The sequence below is a fragment of the Salarias fasciatus genome, chromosome 16 (genome assembly GCF_902148845.1).
Source record: "Salarias fasciatus chromosome 16, fSalaFa1.1, whole genome shotgun sequence".
In the NCBI taxonomy this organism is placed as follows: Eukaryota; Metazoa; Chordata; class Actinopteri; order Blenniiformes; family Blenniidae; genus Salarias; species Salarias fasciatus.
This window is the reverse complement of record NC_043760.1, coordinates 11,010,142-11,026,642: the sequence shown is the minus strand read 5'-3', so window position 1 is coordinate 11,026,642 and position 16,501 is coordinate 11,010,142. Positions and strand designations below refer to the sequence as shown.

The window sequence follows — 16,501 nt, the reverse complement described above, 5'->3', positions numbered from 1 at the left end:
ATTTAATTCAACATGTATTAATAAAGAGATACTTTAGATTCACTGAAGTGGGGAAACATGGCAGATGCAGTAGTTTGGACTCAACATATCCTCAGTTTGGAGAAGCATGCTATAGAATCTTTGTTTGTAGCCTTTCAAGACAGTTTTGAAGTAAACTATGAATTCTAAATGGACTGAAGGTGTCTCTTATCAGCTGGGATCTGCCCAGTGATGGTGACACTCAAGATGTTCTGTTTGATCTGATTCAAAGAAAAACCAAAGCTGGTGTTGGCAAAACTGATCCAGAACCGACACTATGAACAGAGCTTGTGTGTTGAAGCGCCACACACGTGTCAAAATCCTCTTACTGATTTCCCATTAAAATGCACCACATGAACAAATCAAGTAATTAAAAGACGTGGGAGAAGTCCCATCGATTGGCGAGAAAAACGGTTCCAAAAAACAAAATCCCTTCAATCTTTATTGAATTAAATCACAAGGTTTCTGTTTTTTAATAAATACTGTCTGACGATCGATATTTTAACATGTAACTGGAAGTATCAGTACTTCTGTATCGACCCAAATCCAAAAAGATAAAAATGATTAAAAGACTGAATAAACATTGACTGCATGGACTGCAGTCAGTGCTGTTCCTGATTTGACCACTGAGGGGCGCAATGCTTCAGAATGACTTCAAGTCACAGACCCAGAAGTGAACACTGATATCCCAAACACATTTTAGTTCAGAGGCCGCATGCAGCCCAATTTCATCTTGAGTGGGTCAGGCTGGTAAAATAGTGCAATAATAACCTTTAAATTTAAACTTTCCATATTTATGTCTATATTTTCACAAAACCAAACAATTATTATAGAAAATCACTATAATCTCAACGTAAAGCCAATTTTAATAAAACTTTCTGGGGCAAAATCCCCCCAAAAATGTTCACTGCTGCTTTATGCATGTTTTTGTGAATTCGCCCTGGCTGCATGGCTTTGAGGCTAATGCTAGTTAGCAGGGACGTAGCTAGTTTTCATGGCAGCATCACCGATATCTCAGCTCTGGTCTCAGTGTTGTGTTGCATCTGCTACGTTTAAGAAATCTGTTGAGAAAAAAAAAGCAATGTTTTGACATTTTTCCAATGTGCTTGCTGGTTTGGCAGGTCATATTGGTGCCTCTTGCAGACCAGGTTTGGCCCACAGGCCTTATGTTTGACACTCCTGATCTTGAGGATGTTCTTTTATTTTGCTCTGTGCTTAAAGGTGCATTGAGGAGTTTGCACGTTTTGTACGAAACAGCACCCCCTGCAGGCCTTGGGCGTAATGCAGCTTAGTGGTGCCTGTGGCTCGCGTGCACGGAAGAGAGGAACTCCTTCCTCGCTCGTTTAGTAGCGCTCAGGTAAAATTTAAGTTTCTTTTACCTGGTGGAGTCTGTGCTGGAGCTGTGGCAGTGCTGGAAGCCAGTCTTTTCATACTTTCTGGAAGCTCCTGCTCAGTTGTTGCTCACTAAGCATTTGGCGGAGTAATGGCGGACAAGACGAAACTTAACGAGCCGGAGCGCGCATTACGTCATACCTTTCTCCCCAAAAAAATTCTGGTGCCGGACCGGGACTGCAACTTTCAAGTGACAATTTAGCGCTGTTAGAGGTACTTGTAATGAATATGTCAGGGCACATTGTACACATCATTAAAAATGTGTAACATATTTATGGTGGAAAATAAGTATTTTTAAGGTTGTAAAACTCCTTAATGCACCTTTAAACTAGGAAAATGCTGTTCTCCTGGTGGAGTTTGAAAGAAAACAACGTGGCCCATGAACTAATGTGGCTTTGTCACTTCTGCCTCGTTTTTCTCCAAACTGCGGATGCACTGCCTCTAAAAGTATGATCAGGATCAGCAGGATCACTCCTTCATTTTATCTCCGCCATCCATCTGGAGGAGATGCATCAGTACTTTATCACTGCTAACACTGATTCAGCCACTACTTACGTAGAGTAATCCTGATTGATTAACACTGGAAACTTTTCCAACACGTTTCCTGCTCTTATGCCATGCACAGTTGAAGATGTGGCGTGTGTGTGTGTGTTCAGTCCTTTCCATGGAAGAATTGCCCCAGTTTGTCTTCGCCGTCTTCATGTGTACGCTGATATGCTGATGTTAACAAAGAGCGAGGACGGAGGGATGGCGGTTCCATCCTTAGAGAGCAGGTGTATGTGGCGAAATCCTGGAAGGAGAAGGTAAACGCAAGCTCTTAAACGCCGTCCCAGATGTTTGGGATTTCCACTGCCAAGACGTGAGGCTGACCTGTTTGCATGCACTTGAAGGGAAGCGTGAACTGGCCGATGAAGTCGTTCCTGGAGGCCTTGTCGTAGTCCTCCACCACGAAGCGAACCAGCGCCAGCTCGGGGGTGTGGATCACAAAATTCAGAGTTTTATTCCACACCGGGTTAAAACCTGCAGGTAGGGAGCAAGAGGAGGAAAAAGTGACCACCTGGGAAATGGGCTTCTGGTTTTTTTTCTTCTTGATTTCGTGAATAAAACATTCACCATTGTTTTGAATGTGAGGCGTCTCTTCTCTGGCCTGGTCCTTTGGCACCCCGTAGACCTCCACTCTGACCAGCGGGTCCACGATGGAGCCCTCTTTCTGATTCACCTTGGGTAACTGTTGTCCACTGATCACCTGATAAACACAGACAGCAGCTCATCGGATGCAAATCTAACATTCCATGAAGATCTTCTGGATCTTAGTTGACATTCTTCATTACATTGTGTTTTTTTTTTTTTCAGTTTGTCTTATTTGATTATTTCCTTTTGTTATTTATGTGTTTTAAAATACTGATTTTCACTAAGTAGCCGAATTCAGATTCTTCCAACTTCTTTGTTCTGCTTTTGTACCTGTACGGCTAATCGTAGCGGTTTGTAGCCTTGGTGCTCCTCAGGCTTCTCTGGGTTGAACCGAGAAGTGGCGTCCCTCATGAAATCCGGCTTGAGGACGTAACCGCAGCCACCGTTCTGCCTGAACAGCCCGTCATTTAGATCCATCTCTAGACCCGCCGTCTGGAAGTTCAAAGCCACTTCAGGAAAAAGGAAATGTAATTGTTAATGAACAGTGGGAGGCCGTACAACATCATGTCCCACAGTTAAAGTAAATCTAGTTAAGAAAGCTGGAATATGCGCTGTGGAGGACTGTGTTGTGTCTAAAACAGACGGAAGCTGTGTGATAGCCGACGTGACAGGGAGCATCTGTTCTGTCAGAGCGCTGCAGCTGCCAGGTTGAGTTTTCTATTCAGCTGATGTGATTATCTGCCTCCTGACCACCTTCAAATTGCTGCTAAATGAAGATTTCTGCTGATGAACCAGGACGATAAAAAGAATCTTGTTCCACACTTGACAAAACAAAATCTGTGTCATGAATACCACATGGTGCATTATCAAGATACTATGCAACATTCCTTTTAAAGGAAATGCATTGATAACTTATTGGATTAAGGATTCAGCCACAATAAGTTTCAGTGTTCCTGTTACTTAAAGTCAAAACAAAAGTGAAAACAGCAGAGGAGCCGATGTTTGTCGTGTTCATCAAGCACCACTGCTTTGTAAACGGGAAGTATCCGTGACTCTGAGCCAAGGGTTTTGTTTATCCAGGAGAGGGAAGTCTTACAGTCTCACCTATCTGGCAGCCCACGTTCCACATGTCCTGCGGGTTGTAGTTGGAGGAGTCGGTCCGGAGGCCGCCGGGGTAGACCCTGCTCAGCTGCCGCATGTTGTACTGCACAAAATCTGCCCCTGGAGGTCAGAGCGTAACGCATAATGAATGTCTTTAGCAAGAGAACGCAGAAATTTCTCCACATGAACCAGACTGTGAAACACACTGCTGTTTTATTTCTACTGCACCTGCTTCCTTGGCGAGCCTTCTGGCCTTGGATTCAGAGAACGAGGACATCTCGTAGAATTTGGCGTGAGAGCGAGCGTGATCGAACCCATGAAAGTGAACGCTCTTGCAGTAAACTACCAAGTCAGACAGCTCCCGGGAAAGTTTGGACTTCTGCAGAAAGAAATATATACTGTAAATGAAAAAAAAAAATCTTAGAATTCATACAATATGTCTGTCGCACAAATGGTACAAGAATGTCACATAAAACTGTAGTTTACATGTGTCTTACATAACGCCACTTCACATTTGCAAAATACTTTATCAGAGCTGGAACAACATTCAAAATTGCTGAATGATGGCGCCTCAACAGCCTTTGGACGGTGGCATGAATATTGTGCCAAACATAAAAGAGGTTTTAAAAAGCTGCTGGAGGAGGAGCCCAACCTGACTCATGACTTCTGATAAATGATCTCCGTAAGTTTCATTTATTAAGACTGGTGCCACCAGAAGCCAATGCAAGACCTGACGTGAGCGTTGCTCTCTAACTTTTTATCATCATGTTAGCCATTGTCTTTGCCTCTCTGTCTAGCTTGTCTACCCATTTCAAATAGATTCTTGAGAAATACTTTTTATAAACTCAGCTCTTGGGGTGTTTCTCATCAAGTCTGATTAGTGTATGTGGATGCAGTTTATCACTTCTTTATCTTGGTGGGATATCTGCCTTCAACATATCTGTTTCCTGTTTCATTCTCCCTTCTTTTCATCTGGTATCGCCTCGCTGTCTCTCACGTCCCGGCCTGGTTTCCTGTCTCCTCTCTCTATCACCTCTGCTCTGCTTCACCACGGACTCTGACATTATTTCTGTTTTCAGTGTCTCTTCAGTCCCACCCACAGGTCAACCAACGAAGCACAACGAAACGTGCAGCGTAAACGGGGTCCTGAGAAAAATGAACTCTGTATGAAGACGGTGTTGTCACCTTGTCGGTCTTCTTCTCGGCGGGCGGGTCTTCAGTGGAGGGGCTGTCGGCGTCGCCGTTGGCCAGCTCCTCGTCGTCGCTCACTTCGTCTGTCAGGGTGTCATCGGGACAGCTTTCGAGACCGCCGATCTTCTTGGCTTTCAGCAAAATCTTGCTCTTCAGCTCCTGTTTGAACAGATACAATCAGAAGTTGTGTGTGCAGTTTTTCCTTCCATACCAGTGTCGCTGGTTGTTGGAACAGAGTACTTGTTGTTTTCAAGCGGATCGTGAACATGTTCCATCTTGTTGCACTTTGCTGTCTTCTAACTAAATGCAGTGATGCTTCAGTATTTAATTGGCTGGATCCTTGGGGGACCACCTCAAAGGTTATTGCCATTAGTTCATGCTAGCATTGATTGTCCTGAGTGCCTTAATGGAAAAGAGTTAAAAGTTGAACTCGGCTTTTAGGATCTGTGTGTGATGGACTAGGAGGCACTGTTCGGCATTAATCTTTTAAATGTCTCCAAACCGGTGTTGATATCAAAGTTTCCCTGGTGTGAGTGATGCATGAGAGCACCAACAGGAGCCACAGAGTGAGTGAACTTTATAACGTCAGTCAAAATTGACAAAAAGGAAAAAAAAGGTCATCACTGATGGCTTGATGAGGGTGGAGTGAATCAATGTTAGAAAAGCTGGCATTTAGTATTTACCCGAAGCAAACGCGAGCTGCTTAGAAAGTTTTATTATGTAAACTAGAGCACCAGACTAACAAAGTTTTTATCGCCGAATGATGACGTCCGGAGCAGAAATCTACAAACAATCAGCAGACATTGTTGTTGCTTAGGACCGCAAATGTTTACACCATTTCAGAGCAATCTGTCAAATAACTGTCCAAACAACCTGAGACGCTTCAACTAAATGTCAGATCACAAGTGACCACAAATCTCTGACCACAAGTCAGAGATTTGTCAAACTCATAAAAATCCACTGTCTGGAGACCATCAGTGATTTGACAACTCTTTAAGTTATAAAGCAGCTGGCAGGTTCAAAGTTCCAGTTTATGTTTCGTGGGAACAGAGAAGGCAGGTCAGGCAAAGCTTCATACAGTTAAAACAGCATCGTTTAATAATTTTATTAGCGATGCAGTTTACAGCTCCCCCTCTTTGTAAGACAGAAATGCAGTTGAACTACACCAATAACTCGATTGTTAATGATTTCAATAAAGTCGCCAAGCCAGGCAAGAGGGGATCCTGAGATCCTGAGCTTCTGCATGAAGTATGAGGACTCATATCGACTGCTGGGAAATCTATAAACAGAGGAAGACCGTCATCTGCCTTCACACCCATTGGTACTTTAACTACGAAGAAAACCCCATGAATACACAGGGAGGGATTCATACCTGAGGGTCTTTTTGTTGTGAACTGGGAGTCCTAAGCTCACCTCCACTGTGCAGGCAAGTGTGCAACAAATCTTTAAAATCGGAGTCCAATTAACTTGATTTGATTCCTTTGAGATCCCTCATTGCTGGACAGATGGAAGAGTCCCTGGATGTTTCACCTTGAAGCGAGATCTCAGTCTGATTCTGACCTGTGGAGGAGGCAGATGTTGGAGGTCGTGGCCTCCCAGCGGACAGACCAGTAACGCGTCTCCCAGGATTTGGCGGAGGTACCGGGCCATCACCGTCTGCTGCTCCACACTGCAGTGATTCTCCAGGGACAGGATGACGGGGAAGTCTGACGCCTTGACAAAAGAAAGACAAAAACGTTCCCATTTTCTCGTCTGACTCATTGCGACTTTCTGTCATTCCGCCCAGACTCAGCGGTGAAGACTCCCGCCAGTGTTTGTAGCAGTTTTCTTTCCATGAGGCAGAACTTTCCACAGTCCCACAAAACAGCTTCTTCATCATATCTTCACAGTGTTTTGTCAGGAAAGTCTGAGCAGGATAAAACCGAGAGGTGGAGACACTTGAGAAGTTCCTGGTTGTTTTCCATGTGGTCTGTCAGCGAGGGGCACGTTCAATGCATCCAGGCAGGACGCATTTCTGCTCTGGGCAAACACACTGTATCTGCACTCATATTTTTTCTGTTACCAGAACACTAAAAAATCAGCAGAGGAGCTTTTCAGGACAATTTGTTGAGTTTATGTGAAATATTTGTGTTCGAACTCCAAGAAAATGGGTTCGGTCAAGATGTGAATGGGCTAGAAAACACAAGAGATCAGGGGGGAAATATTTCTCTTTGGATGAAGCAGCGCTTTGTGAGCTCTTACATGTTTCTGCTCACCTTGAAGGCGTATTCTTTAACAGTGGAGATGATGTCTTTAAAGAGGATTTTTGTGGTCAGGGTGTGACCGTGATACACAATGGGTTCCCCATCGTGGCCGTCCCAGCAGTCCAGCTCCACACAGCGGCAGCCTCTCTTCAAAGCCCTGCACGCGCACACACACACACACACACACACACACACACACACACACACACACAGAAGTAATGTTAACGTCAATAAAATACCATTAATATTTGGCAGAAGAAAAACAAGAATAATGTGGTTCCTGGGATTGTTATTGGTGTCTCTTTGTCTCTTTGTCTCTTTGCATTAAAACAATGTTGTTTTCTTTCAACAGGATCCTCTCCAGCGGTTTTCTGTTCTCAGCCTCTGTGTGTTGGCTTCCTCTGCGTCTCACGGAAGCCGATAATGCAGCTCTTCAGATAACCACATCTTGATACGCAAACGAAGTTAATGAGCTGCACTCTAACCTTCTGGACGCTCAGGGCTTTTTCCCTGGATACCGTCCATCTAATACCAGCATTTTCAATTGTGCATGAGTCCAATTTGTGGAATTGGGTTTTTTTTAACCGGAAAACTTCTTAAACAGAAGACAGTATCTCCTCTTGAGCATGCACATTTTCTTTTATGTTAACATTGTCATTAAAATGTTTATTTTTCCATCTTGTTTTAGCAGAGGAGAAGAGAGACAAGCATGTTCCTATTGAATGCTGCAAAAAATTCTCATAGAAAATTAGATTTGCACAAAATCTGATAGAAAGATGTCTTCATTTTTGGAAGGTATGTGTTCGCTACAGTGATCAACCATTCTGGATTTTCTTAAACTGATAATTCTGATAAATAGTGACGCAAACAGGTAAAGGTTTTGAGAGTGTGAAGGAGACTGCGGGAGTTGTGCCCTCACTGGATGTAGGCCTCCACACTGCTGTGTCCTCTCAGCTGGTCCTCCAGCAGGTAGGTGTTGTGAGAGGAGGAGATGAAGTAGTGGCTGAGAGGCCGGCTCATGTCCTGCTGGAGCTCCAGGAGCTCAGGTCTGAAGATGGAGCCCTCCTGGGAGCACAGGTACATCTGGAAGCCATCCAAAGACATGGCCTCCTGCTTGATGGCTGTACAGCACAAAAGATATGACGGGAGGAAAAGAAGTCATGCTTTTTTAATGTGAATCGTGCTGTTTAGTTTTTCATTAATAGAATTAATTCTCAAGGAAAACACCTTCAGCAGTATGTTCGATTGACTGGTAAAAACCTCTCACCTGTCTCTGATGGCTCATAGCGGCCGATCAGCTCCTTGGCCCTGCGGCCGCTCTGCTCCCCCTCGTGTTGCTCGATCTTCAGGAAGCTCTCCAGCTCCTCCAGCATCAGCTTCTCTCCGTCTCCTGAGTAGTCCTGGAAGACTTTCCACACCTCGTCCCTCTGAGTCAGCATCTTGTAGAACAGGACAAACTCTTCGATCTCCAGCGAGCCGCTCTCTGACTTGTCAGCCATCTGCGGAAAGGAGGAATTACTGGTTCTCTTTTCAGCTCTTCATGGAGCACAAACTACCAACCTTGGGATGAAAATCTCACCGTGAACAGATGGAGAGCGTGCTCTTCGTTCATTTCCACGTTCATCATCTTCAGCAACGTCTTCACCTCCTTGAAATTCATCTTCCCATCTTTGTTCTTGTCGGCCTTCTGGAACCAGTCAAAGACCCACCTGAGAGGAAGCTGAGGGAAACTCCAGCTCACACAGACGCCGAGGGGTCACAAGGGCCCACTTAAAAGAAAAATAATAATTCTTTTCTTTCCTAATCCTTGCTCACTACCTCCCTACCTGAACCAGGGTTTGAATCCCTCCCAATAATCCTTCTTTCTGTCCTTCTGACCCCCTAACCCCAGCCACAGCAGCAGAAAGTCTCTGAGTCTGAGTCTGGTTCTGCAGTTTTTCTTTTCTCTGTTAAAGTGTCTTGAGAGAACTGTTGTATTTAGTGTTGTAGAAATAAAGTTGGATTGAATTCCTTTGAACTGTCGTTATTTTTGAGAGTTATTTGAATTTTTTATGCTGTGGTTACAATATAATTACTTTTCACTGTCATTGGGATTTCTTATAAGCAATGAAAAGATTCCCGTAACGTGACAGAAAATTAAAAAAAAAAAATTGGAATAATTAGGAAAAAATTAAAAACATTTGAAGACAAAGATTGTATTGACACTTGTTTTCCATTCTAAGGATGTCATTTAGGGCTTTTTTCATTTGATATTGCATAAAGATTAAAGAAAGTTTTCACTTAGATGGATGGACCTGCAGTGATTGCTGAAACAGGACTGAGTTGATGCTGATTTAGCAGCTCAGTGAGACGCCACAGTGAAAGGATACTGGTCCAGCCTCTCCTTCTCATCCATGGTCTGAGCCTTGTGGATGAGCTTCCGGACGCCCTGGACCCAGGCCCGGGCCTCCTCCGGGCTGTCGGCCACCAGGTCCAGGTTCCCCTGGCGGCCATGAAACACCAGGGTGAAGCAGTGGCTGGCGGGGAACTCCTCCGCGATGCTCAGCAGCACTTCGGACTGATGGCCCTCACGCACCGCCTCCACCTCAGTCACTGAGACTGCAGGGTTCCAGCAAAATGACAGTTTATCACCTACTCCTCATATTACAGTCAAGCTTGTTGATTTTTGACTAAAACTAGCATTTGACCTGCTGTGGACTGACATTATTCACTTCTTTCATAATGACCTTGTGTTAATACGAGTCATGGGACCGGCCGCCACGAGGCACATTCATAATCTATTTTTGATCATCAGTTTATAAAGCCCTCCATTGTGCTGACGTAAGCCTCTTGAAGCAACACTTCGGCTCCTCGGGAAAATTCAATTACATGCTTTTTTTTTTTTTTTGCTTTTTTTTTTTGCAAACGCTGCGAGACCAACTGAATGGTTGGTTTTTATTGGATTCATAAGATGTTTCCCAACATTTTTATCTTTGAGTCCCCTGAGAATTCCTTGTGGGAGGGCTGCGGGCCCCTCGCTCTTCCCTGGTTTCATTTTTCACTGTCAGCATTAACACAAGAACATTATTCTAACATAACATGACATTAGAAACATTATTCTATTCAACACTGTGAGTGTGGTTGATAAATTATTCAACAGAATCTAGTCCAACTGCAGAGAAACACATTATCAATTATCACATATTGGAACATTTATTTTAATGCATTTTGGTTGACGAAAAATATCTTCCAAGTTGAAAAGGAGGATATAATAAATGTAGACCATTAGTTCCAGTTGTTTTTACTTTGAGGTTTAACTTTTGTTTTTTTGTTTTTTTGAGAGGCAAAATCCAGAACCAACAATAATAGGGGGAGTAAAGATGGCAGCCAATCAGATTACAGGATCAAATCATAAAGCTATTTTCGTCTCCACATGCTTTTTTTGCTGAGGAGTAAGAAACTCTGAAGACTCCAGATGTTGTGGTAAGCACGGTATGAAACTGAAAGACTATTTTTTCAACTTGTCAATAAAAAGCATTCTGAAAAGACAGCTTGTTTAGTCAGAAAATAACAGCAGATCAGAGAGATCAGACAAAACTGAACTAAAATGATTTGACAGCCCTGGAAAAAGACTGATAGTGATACACAGATAATAAAAAAAAAAACACACATCAAAAACACAAAATGTGATTGTTTTGACATGAGTTTACAGGTAAAGGATTGATATTTACACTTTTATTTCTAGGATAAGGATTTTTCTACCTTATAAGAAATTCATTTTAATAGTTTTATTTCTCCCGAGCTGGAGGGAACTGCTTCCTCTTCTGTCAGTGTAACAGGAATTTCATCTGCTTTCTGTTTTTACACACCAAAGAAGTGGAATTCTTTCAACTTCATGTTCACCAGATTTTATCTGGTACCAGTTTTTTTTTTTTTTTTTTTTTTTTTTTTTAACAGCTTTTAATTTGAAGTAGCACTCTCTTAGACTTCTGTCTTCTCTTTTCATACTCCCCTTGTATTTAACTTTAATATTTCATATTGTTTATTGACTTTATTGTTGTGTTTTATAAGCTCATTTTTAAGATTTCTTTAATTTGATGTATATTTATCTCTCTCTGATAAGCTTATTAATCACTTTGAGCCACATGCTTGCATGAAATATGCTATATGAATAACATTATTAGTGGTACTAGTTGTTGCGGTGGTCGTACTAGTAATAGTAATAACAGTAATATTAATAGTAAAAGTTGATGTAAGTTATAAACACAGCAGCAGCAGCAGAAAGATCATTATCATTACAGAGGCAATTGTGAACTCTTTCTGATTAGTTTTAGTATCAGTGGCACCTTCTGGTTTTATCTGCTGTTTATTAAGAGTAAAACTCGTGAACGGGTTGTGGACGTCTTCCTGTACTCACAGGTGGAGTGGCCTCTTCCCGCCCATCTGGACTTGTACCAGATGGTCAGGCCGTCCTCCAGCAGGCGGAAGTGTCTCTGCTTCTTCCAGGAGCGAGACTTGACCTTCCTGAGGGTGGAGCCAGCCATCATCACCGCGATGTGAGGGTCGTCCTGGAGACCTGCGGCGGCGGAAAGAACCCAGACGACGCCTCACATCGATGGAAGATCGTCAAAGCTGAAATTCAGTTTGTGCTTCTGCACTCTGAGTGCGTCTGACTTACGTGAGCCTTCGGGATCCATTTCTGTCCCTAACGCATGCCAGTGGAAAAACGCTGAGGAGAAGAAGCAGATGTCATTTTTTTTTCACGTACTTCTCCCTCAATCCAAAAGTGAACAGTGCAAACTTTGTGTTCATCCACCCACTCTATGCAAACACAAATGATTGCAACATTATATTATTTATGCCCTGTTTAGAATCACTCTGTTTGTGTTATTTTATAGAGGAGCAACGTCCTGGCATGGCATTAGACAGCCAGCTGTGCTGAATCAGAAACAGCTGGATATTAGAAGGTTCTTTTTATTCTTGTGCAGGCAGGTATTTCAAAACTCTTGCGTCCCAGCAGCAGACATACTGCTCACACATGTATTCCCGCACTGTGGACCACGCCGTTAATTTAACAGCCGCTGCATTTTCAAGGGACACACGTCAGCATAAATCCTGATTCCGTCCTGGCATCAATCTCCAGCGATTTCATTAGCTGAGAGAAGAGGAGTCAGTGTGTGCAGCTCCCTGCAGCCTGCATGCTGAGTAAGAACAGCAACACTCGCTCAGCAGTCTGTGCTGCGGTGAGGCCAAACAGCACCCAGGAGCTGGAATAAAGGCTTTGTTTTCAAAAGAAAGTCAAAAGAAACGACCACTTCTCACAGTACAGAAACATTTCTGCAGGCAGTTTGTGACCACCTCGGCTCAGAGGTGCTGCTTCAATCCAGCTATTTGACAGATGACCATGAAATCTGACACAGATGTTCGTGATGCTTGAGGCGTGGATCATGCAGAGCAGTGGCTTGCAAAGTGTACGATCAGGTGGAGTCTGATGAGGCTGATCGGTGGAAAAATCTGGGCGTCAGGACGATTTTATGAGTTTTACCTCCTATTTTTCACATTTTTAGATGAAATCAGTCATCCCTCTTCTGTACTGCTTTATCCAATCACACCTGAGTTCAAGATATCCTTGACAAATATTTCTTATCAGGTTAAAATAACATACAAGTAAGTCCAGTATTCAAATTAAACTCGAATAGATAGTTTGGGGGAAGCATGTGTTTCAAGATGTGTGAGGATGGTCTCATCCTCCAGCGTGTCAAAGACTGAAACATCTCAGTCTGACTCCAGTATTCATGACTTTAATGCTGACATCAGCCTTCAAGTTGACTTACATTTTATGTAAAATGTATAAATCCATGTTGTGCTGTGCTCTTTTAAATCCTAATACTACCATCTTATACTGTTTTTATCATCATTGGCAGATTAATAAAGTATGAATTACAGGATGTTTTACAAAAGGAACAAGAAAGATTTTCTATCACATTAGTTGTTTTTTTCTGTAAGAATCTTTCTCGAGGTGGTCAGAGTCCATAACAGTACCTCACACAAGTGAGATAAATTCACTGGTCTCACATGCACCAAGGTGCAGTTTTATCAGGGTATGTACCATTTTCTGATTGACACATTTATGTACCTGTCACAGTGATTAACGCTACTTCAGCAGCAGCTCAGAAGAAAAAAAAACCACATTAAATAAATTTATTTTTAAATCCAAGTAAAGCAAAGCCTCAGCTCTCAGGAACCAACATTATGAAAGTGACGTAGTAAACTTTAAGCTTTCATTTAAAAGATATAGAAATAAAACAATTAAGTGTATTTATGTTGCAGGTTTCAAAAAGTTGCTTTTTCAGTGGTTCCGGGCGTTGTCGCGTAAACAGATACCCAAAACCCAACAGAAGTTTTACATTTCAAAGTCATATCATAAATGAGGCACTGACATTAACAAAACTGACATTTTATGGTTAACAGCTGCTGGGATTCGTGAGAAATAAAAACTTTTTGTCAAGTTAAAAACATTTACTTTACTTTCCTGTACAGTACTTTACTATATAAATCTGACACACCTGTTACACTTTAGGCTGCTCACATAGTTAATAATAATAATATGTACCCAATCATCTCACATGACATTAACTGCCTAAAATGTACTCTTCGACAAATATATATTTTTTTTAAACTAAACTTTTATTAAATGTTTTTTCCTTCAAAAAATTCATTCAATAAAATATTTCAAAGTTTTAACAGAAATGGGAAAGATTCAGTTTTATATATTGTCAAAGCCATAATTTCACTAGTTGGAGGCATCATATTTAACCCTTCACCCTCCCTCATTTTAAGCTGAGGCTAAAACTTCTGTCTCGTCATCTTCTATAGCTGATTAATTCAACTCAGTTCATAACGGCAAAATAAAGGCACCTCAAACTCACACATAAAAAAGTTGTTTTATGCAGCAGAAAGATAAAATGCAGATTTCGAACCCTATTCAAGCTCCATCCAGCTGTATGATGTGCGGATTTGTCCTGTCCTGATGTTTCTGGAGATGCTCGGTCTCTGTCAAACCACACTGCTGCAGCTTTTCACTGAAAGCTGATCTCCAGATGCCGTCTCTGTCTTTCACTGATAAAAGCCAATCAAACACTTCCTGAAAGGAAAAGCTTTCCTGAAGTCACTGTGGTTGTATTCCTGTGTGGCAACTGTCTTTTCCTCTCATTGTCCAGTGAAACAGTCTTCATGTTGTCCCTGTTTCTCTCCACCGCACCTCCTGCTGGCAGATGCCACTTCTCACCACAGTCCGGACTGACAGGATGCGAGGAATGTGTTCGCAGCTCGGTGCCACGGGGAGAACACAGTCAGGCCTCGTTTCCTTGGCTGTTTGCTCCTTTTCATTCCCACTTCAGGAGTTATTTTCCATCCTACTTTTTTTTTTCCAATTGAAAGGTAAACACGCCCTCCCTCAGAGTCCAGACTTCTACACTGCCCTTCGGTTGGCTTTATTTTGGGACTTGTGAGTCACACTTCATCGAGGCAGTTCACTGACCATACGCACACACACACACACACACACACACACACACACACACAAAGCTGTGATTCAGGGGGGAAATGAGGGGAAAATGGGAACACCAACCAGCAGATTCTGACTTACAGATATTCAGACTGTGAGCTTTTGAGCTTGAGTCTGCTATGAGAACTATTCTTCATCACTGAGTTTTTTACCCCAGAGTGCCTCTTTCCTGCACACACAGATGCCAGGAATGCCCCAAACAGGCAGTGCCAGTGCAATAAAATCCAGATAAGAAACTCCGGCAGAGGGGGGAGAGGGGAGGGCTGCACAGTAAATTAGAAACAGAGGCAGAAATATGAGCAATAAAAAACAAAAACACCTCTACAACAGAATCTGCAGCTAAAGAAGAAAAGCCTGACTCATCCCTGTCCACAGTTTATTTAAATGAGGAGAACAGTAATACTTACCAAGAGTGGAGAATCCTCCAGAGATGTTAAAGCTTGATAAGAGAGTTCTTCCAGTCAGGGCTGAAAGAGAGAGGTGTGTGCGTCACACTGGCTCTCCTCTCTCACATCCACACCGACAGAGAGTCCACACACTGCTGTGAGAGCAGTTCAGCGCCTTTTAAAGACTGGGAGTGTCTGAAGGGAAGCGTGGCCCGGCCCCTCGTTCTCCCTTTCCACCAGAAACCTGATTCCACTCCCAGCGACACTCCTCATCCTCATCCTCATCCTCATCCTCATCCTCCACAAACCAAACCCACCGGCCTTCCTTCGTTTCCTGCCACTCCCATCCTCCGTCATCCGCAAACCCCCCCTCCTTTCTCACTCCCCTCAGCCTGCATCACTGGGCTCATTCTTCCTCCTCCTCCTCCTCCTCCTCCTCCCGTGGCTGTGGATGCTCTGCAGGGCCTCCAGTGACGTCTGTGAAATGCTGTGGGAGAGGGTCAGATAAAGATGATTAAACAGTCATCACATTGCTCTTGATTCATTCAACATGTAAAGTTTTGGCTCTGAATTATCTCTGTGCCTGCAGGATTGGATTTTCATTAAAGTTAAAGGAAATCTATAGCAACAGAAACGTAGCATCCATCCAACATTCTGTGAGCATTTTCAGACAGAGCGCTAGTAACAGTTCGTCCTAAAATTTACAAGTACCAAGAACTTTCAGCTGAACACACATTTTGATGAGAGTTGAACGAGTGTTTTTGGTAACATTTCAGAGGTATTGTAACAGAACAACACAAAACAAAACTACCATTGAAGAAAGCTCATATTAAATCTGTTTGAATAGTTTGAATAGTTAAACAGTGGTTCCACCGGAGTTCCACCTGGTTTCAGGGTTATTCAGTGACTTTAAATTGCCTGTGGCTGAGTGTGCATGCATGTGACCATACCCCCTGATGGTGTTGGCTTTGATCGGCTGCGACCTGGAGACACATTAACGCGAGGCTTGTGGGAGACTCCGAGGATCATCAGACAGAAGAATGTGTGTTTTGTCCAATGACTTCTGATTCTGAATGGTGTTGACTATTAGACTAGATACGGATACCAAACAACATGAAACACCATGATGGCAGCATCAAACTGCTTGGATGCTTTTTGCCTGAGAAGACGATTAAAGGTAGAGAGTTAAAGGAAATTCCAGAAGATTTACCCAGACGTCCCCCATAGGGACGGAAGATCAAGCTGGAATGTCAACTAGATCTCTCAATGCAGCATTTTAACAGCGCTGGATGTGTGACTTTAGTAGCACATCTCTACTATCTGATGATAAGACAGATGTAGAGACAGCGGATTTACAGATTAGAAACACAATCGACTGAAGCATTATGTATTATATTGCTGAGTTTTATTTCAGTACTGCCGGCAACGCGCTTTTCAAAACAGGAAAAGGAAAGCAGCACTTTTCCAGTCAACCAGATGCACTCTTCCATTTG

At 42.9% G+C, this 16,501-nt stretch overlaps 1 protein-coding gene across 1 annotated transcript; it reads right to left on the bottom strand.

Annotated features, from left to right (window-relative positions):
* Positions 1 to 1,616: 1,616 nt before the first annotated feature.
* LOC115403648 (1-phosphatidylinositol 4,5-bisphosphate phosphodiesterase delta-4) lies at positions 1,617 to 15,225 on the bottom strand. The gene is made up of 16 exons (XM_030112622.1): positions 15,030 to 15,225; positions 11,734 to 11,784; positions 11,473 to 11,631; positions 9,446 to 9,674; positions 8,656 to 8,785; positions 8,344 to 8,575; positions 7,996 to 8,197; positions 7,089 to 7,233; positions 6,394 to 6,546; positions 4,828 to 4,992; positions 3,871 to 4,021; positions 3,646 to 3,762; positions 2,872 to 3,050; positions 2,524 to 2,656; positions 2,281 to 2,430; positions 1,617 to 2,200 (listed from the first exon to the last, which is right to left on the bottom strand). The coding sequence occupies exons 2-16, from the start codon at positions 11,750 to 11,752 to the stop codon at positions 2,109 to 2,111; spliced, it is 2,256 nt and encodes a 751-aa protein (XP_029968482.1). The 5' UTR covers positions 11,753 to 11,784; positions 15,030 to 15,225; the 3' UTR covers positions 1,617 to 2,108.
* Positions 15,226 to 16,501: the final 1,276 nt, after the last annotated feature.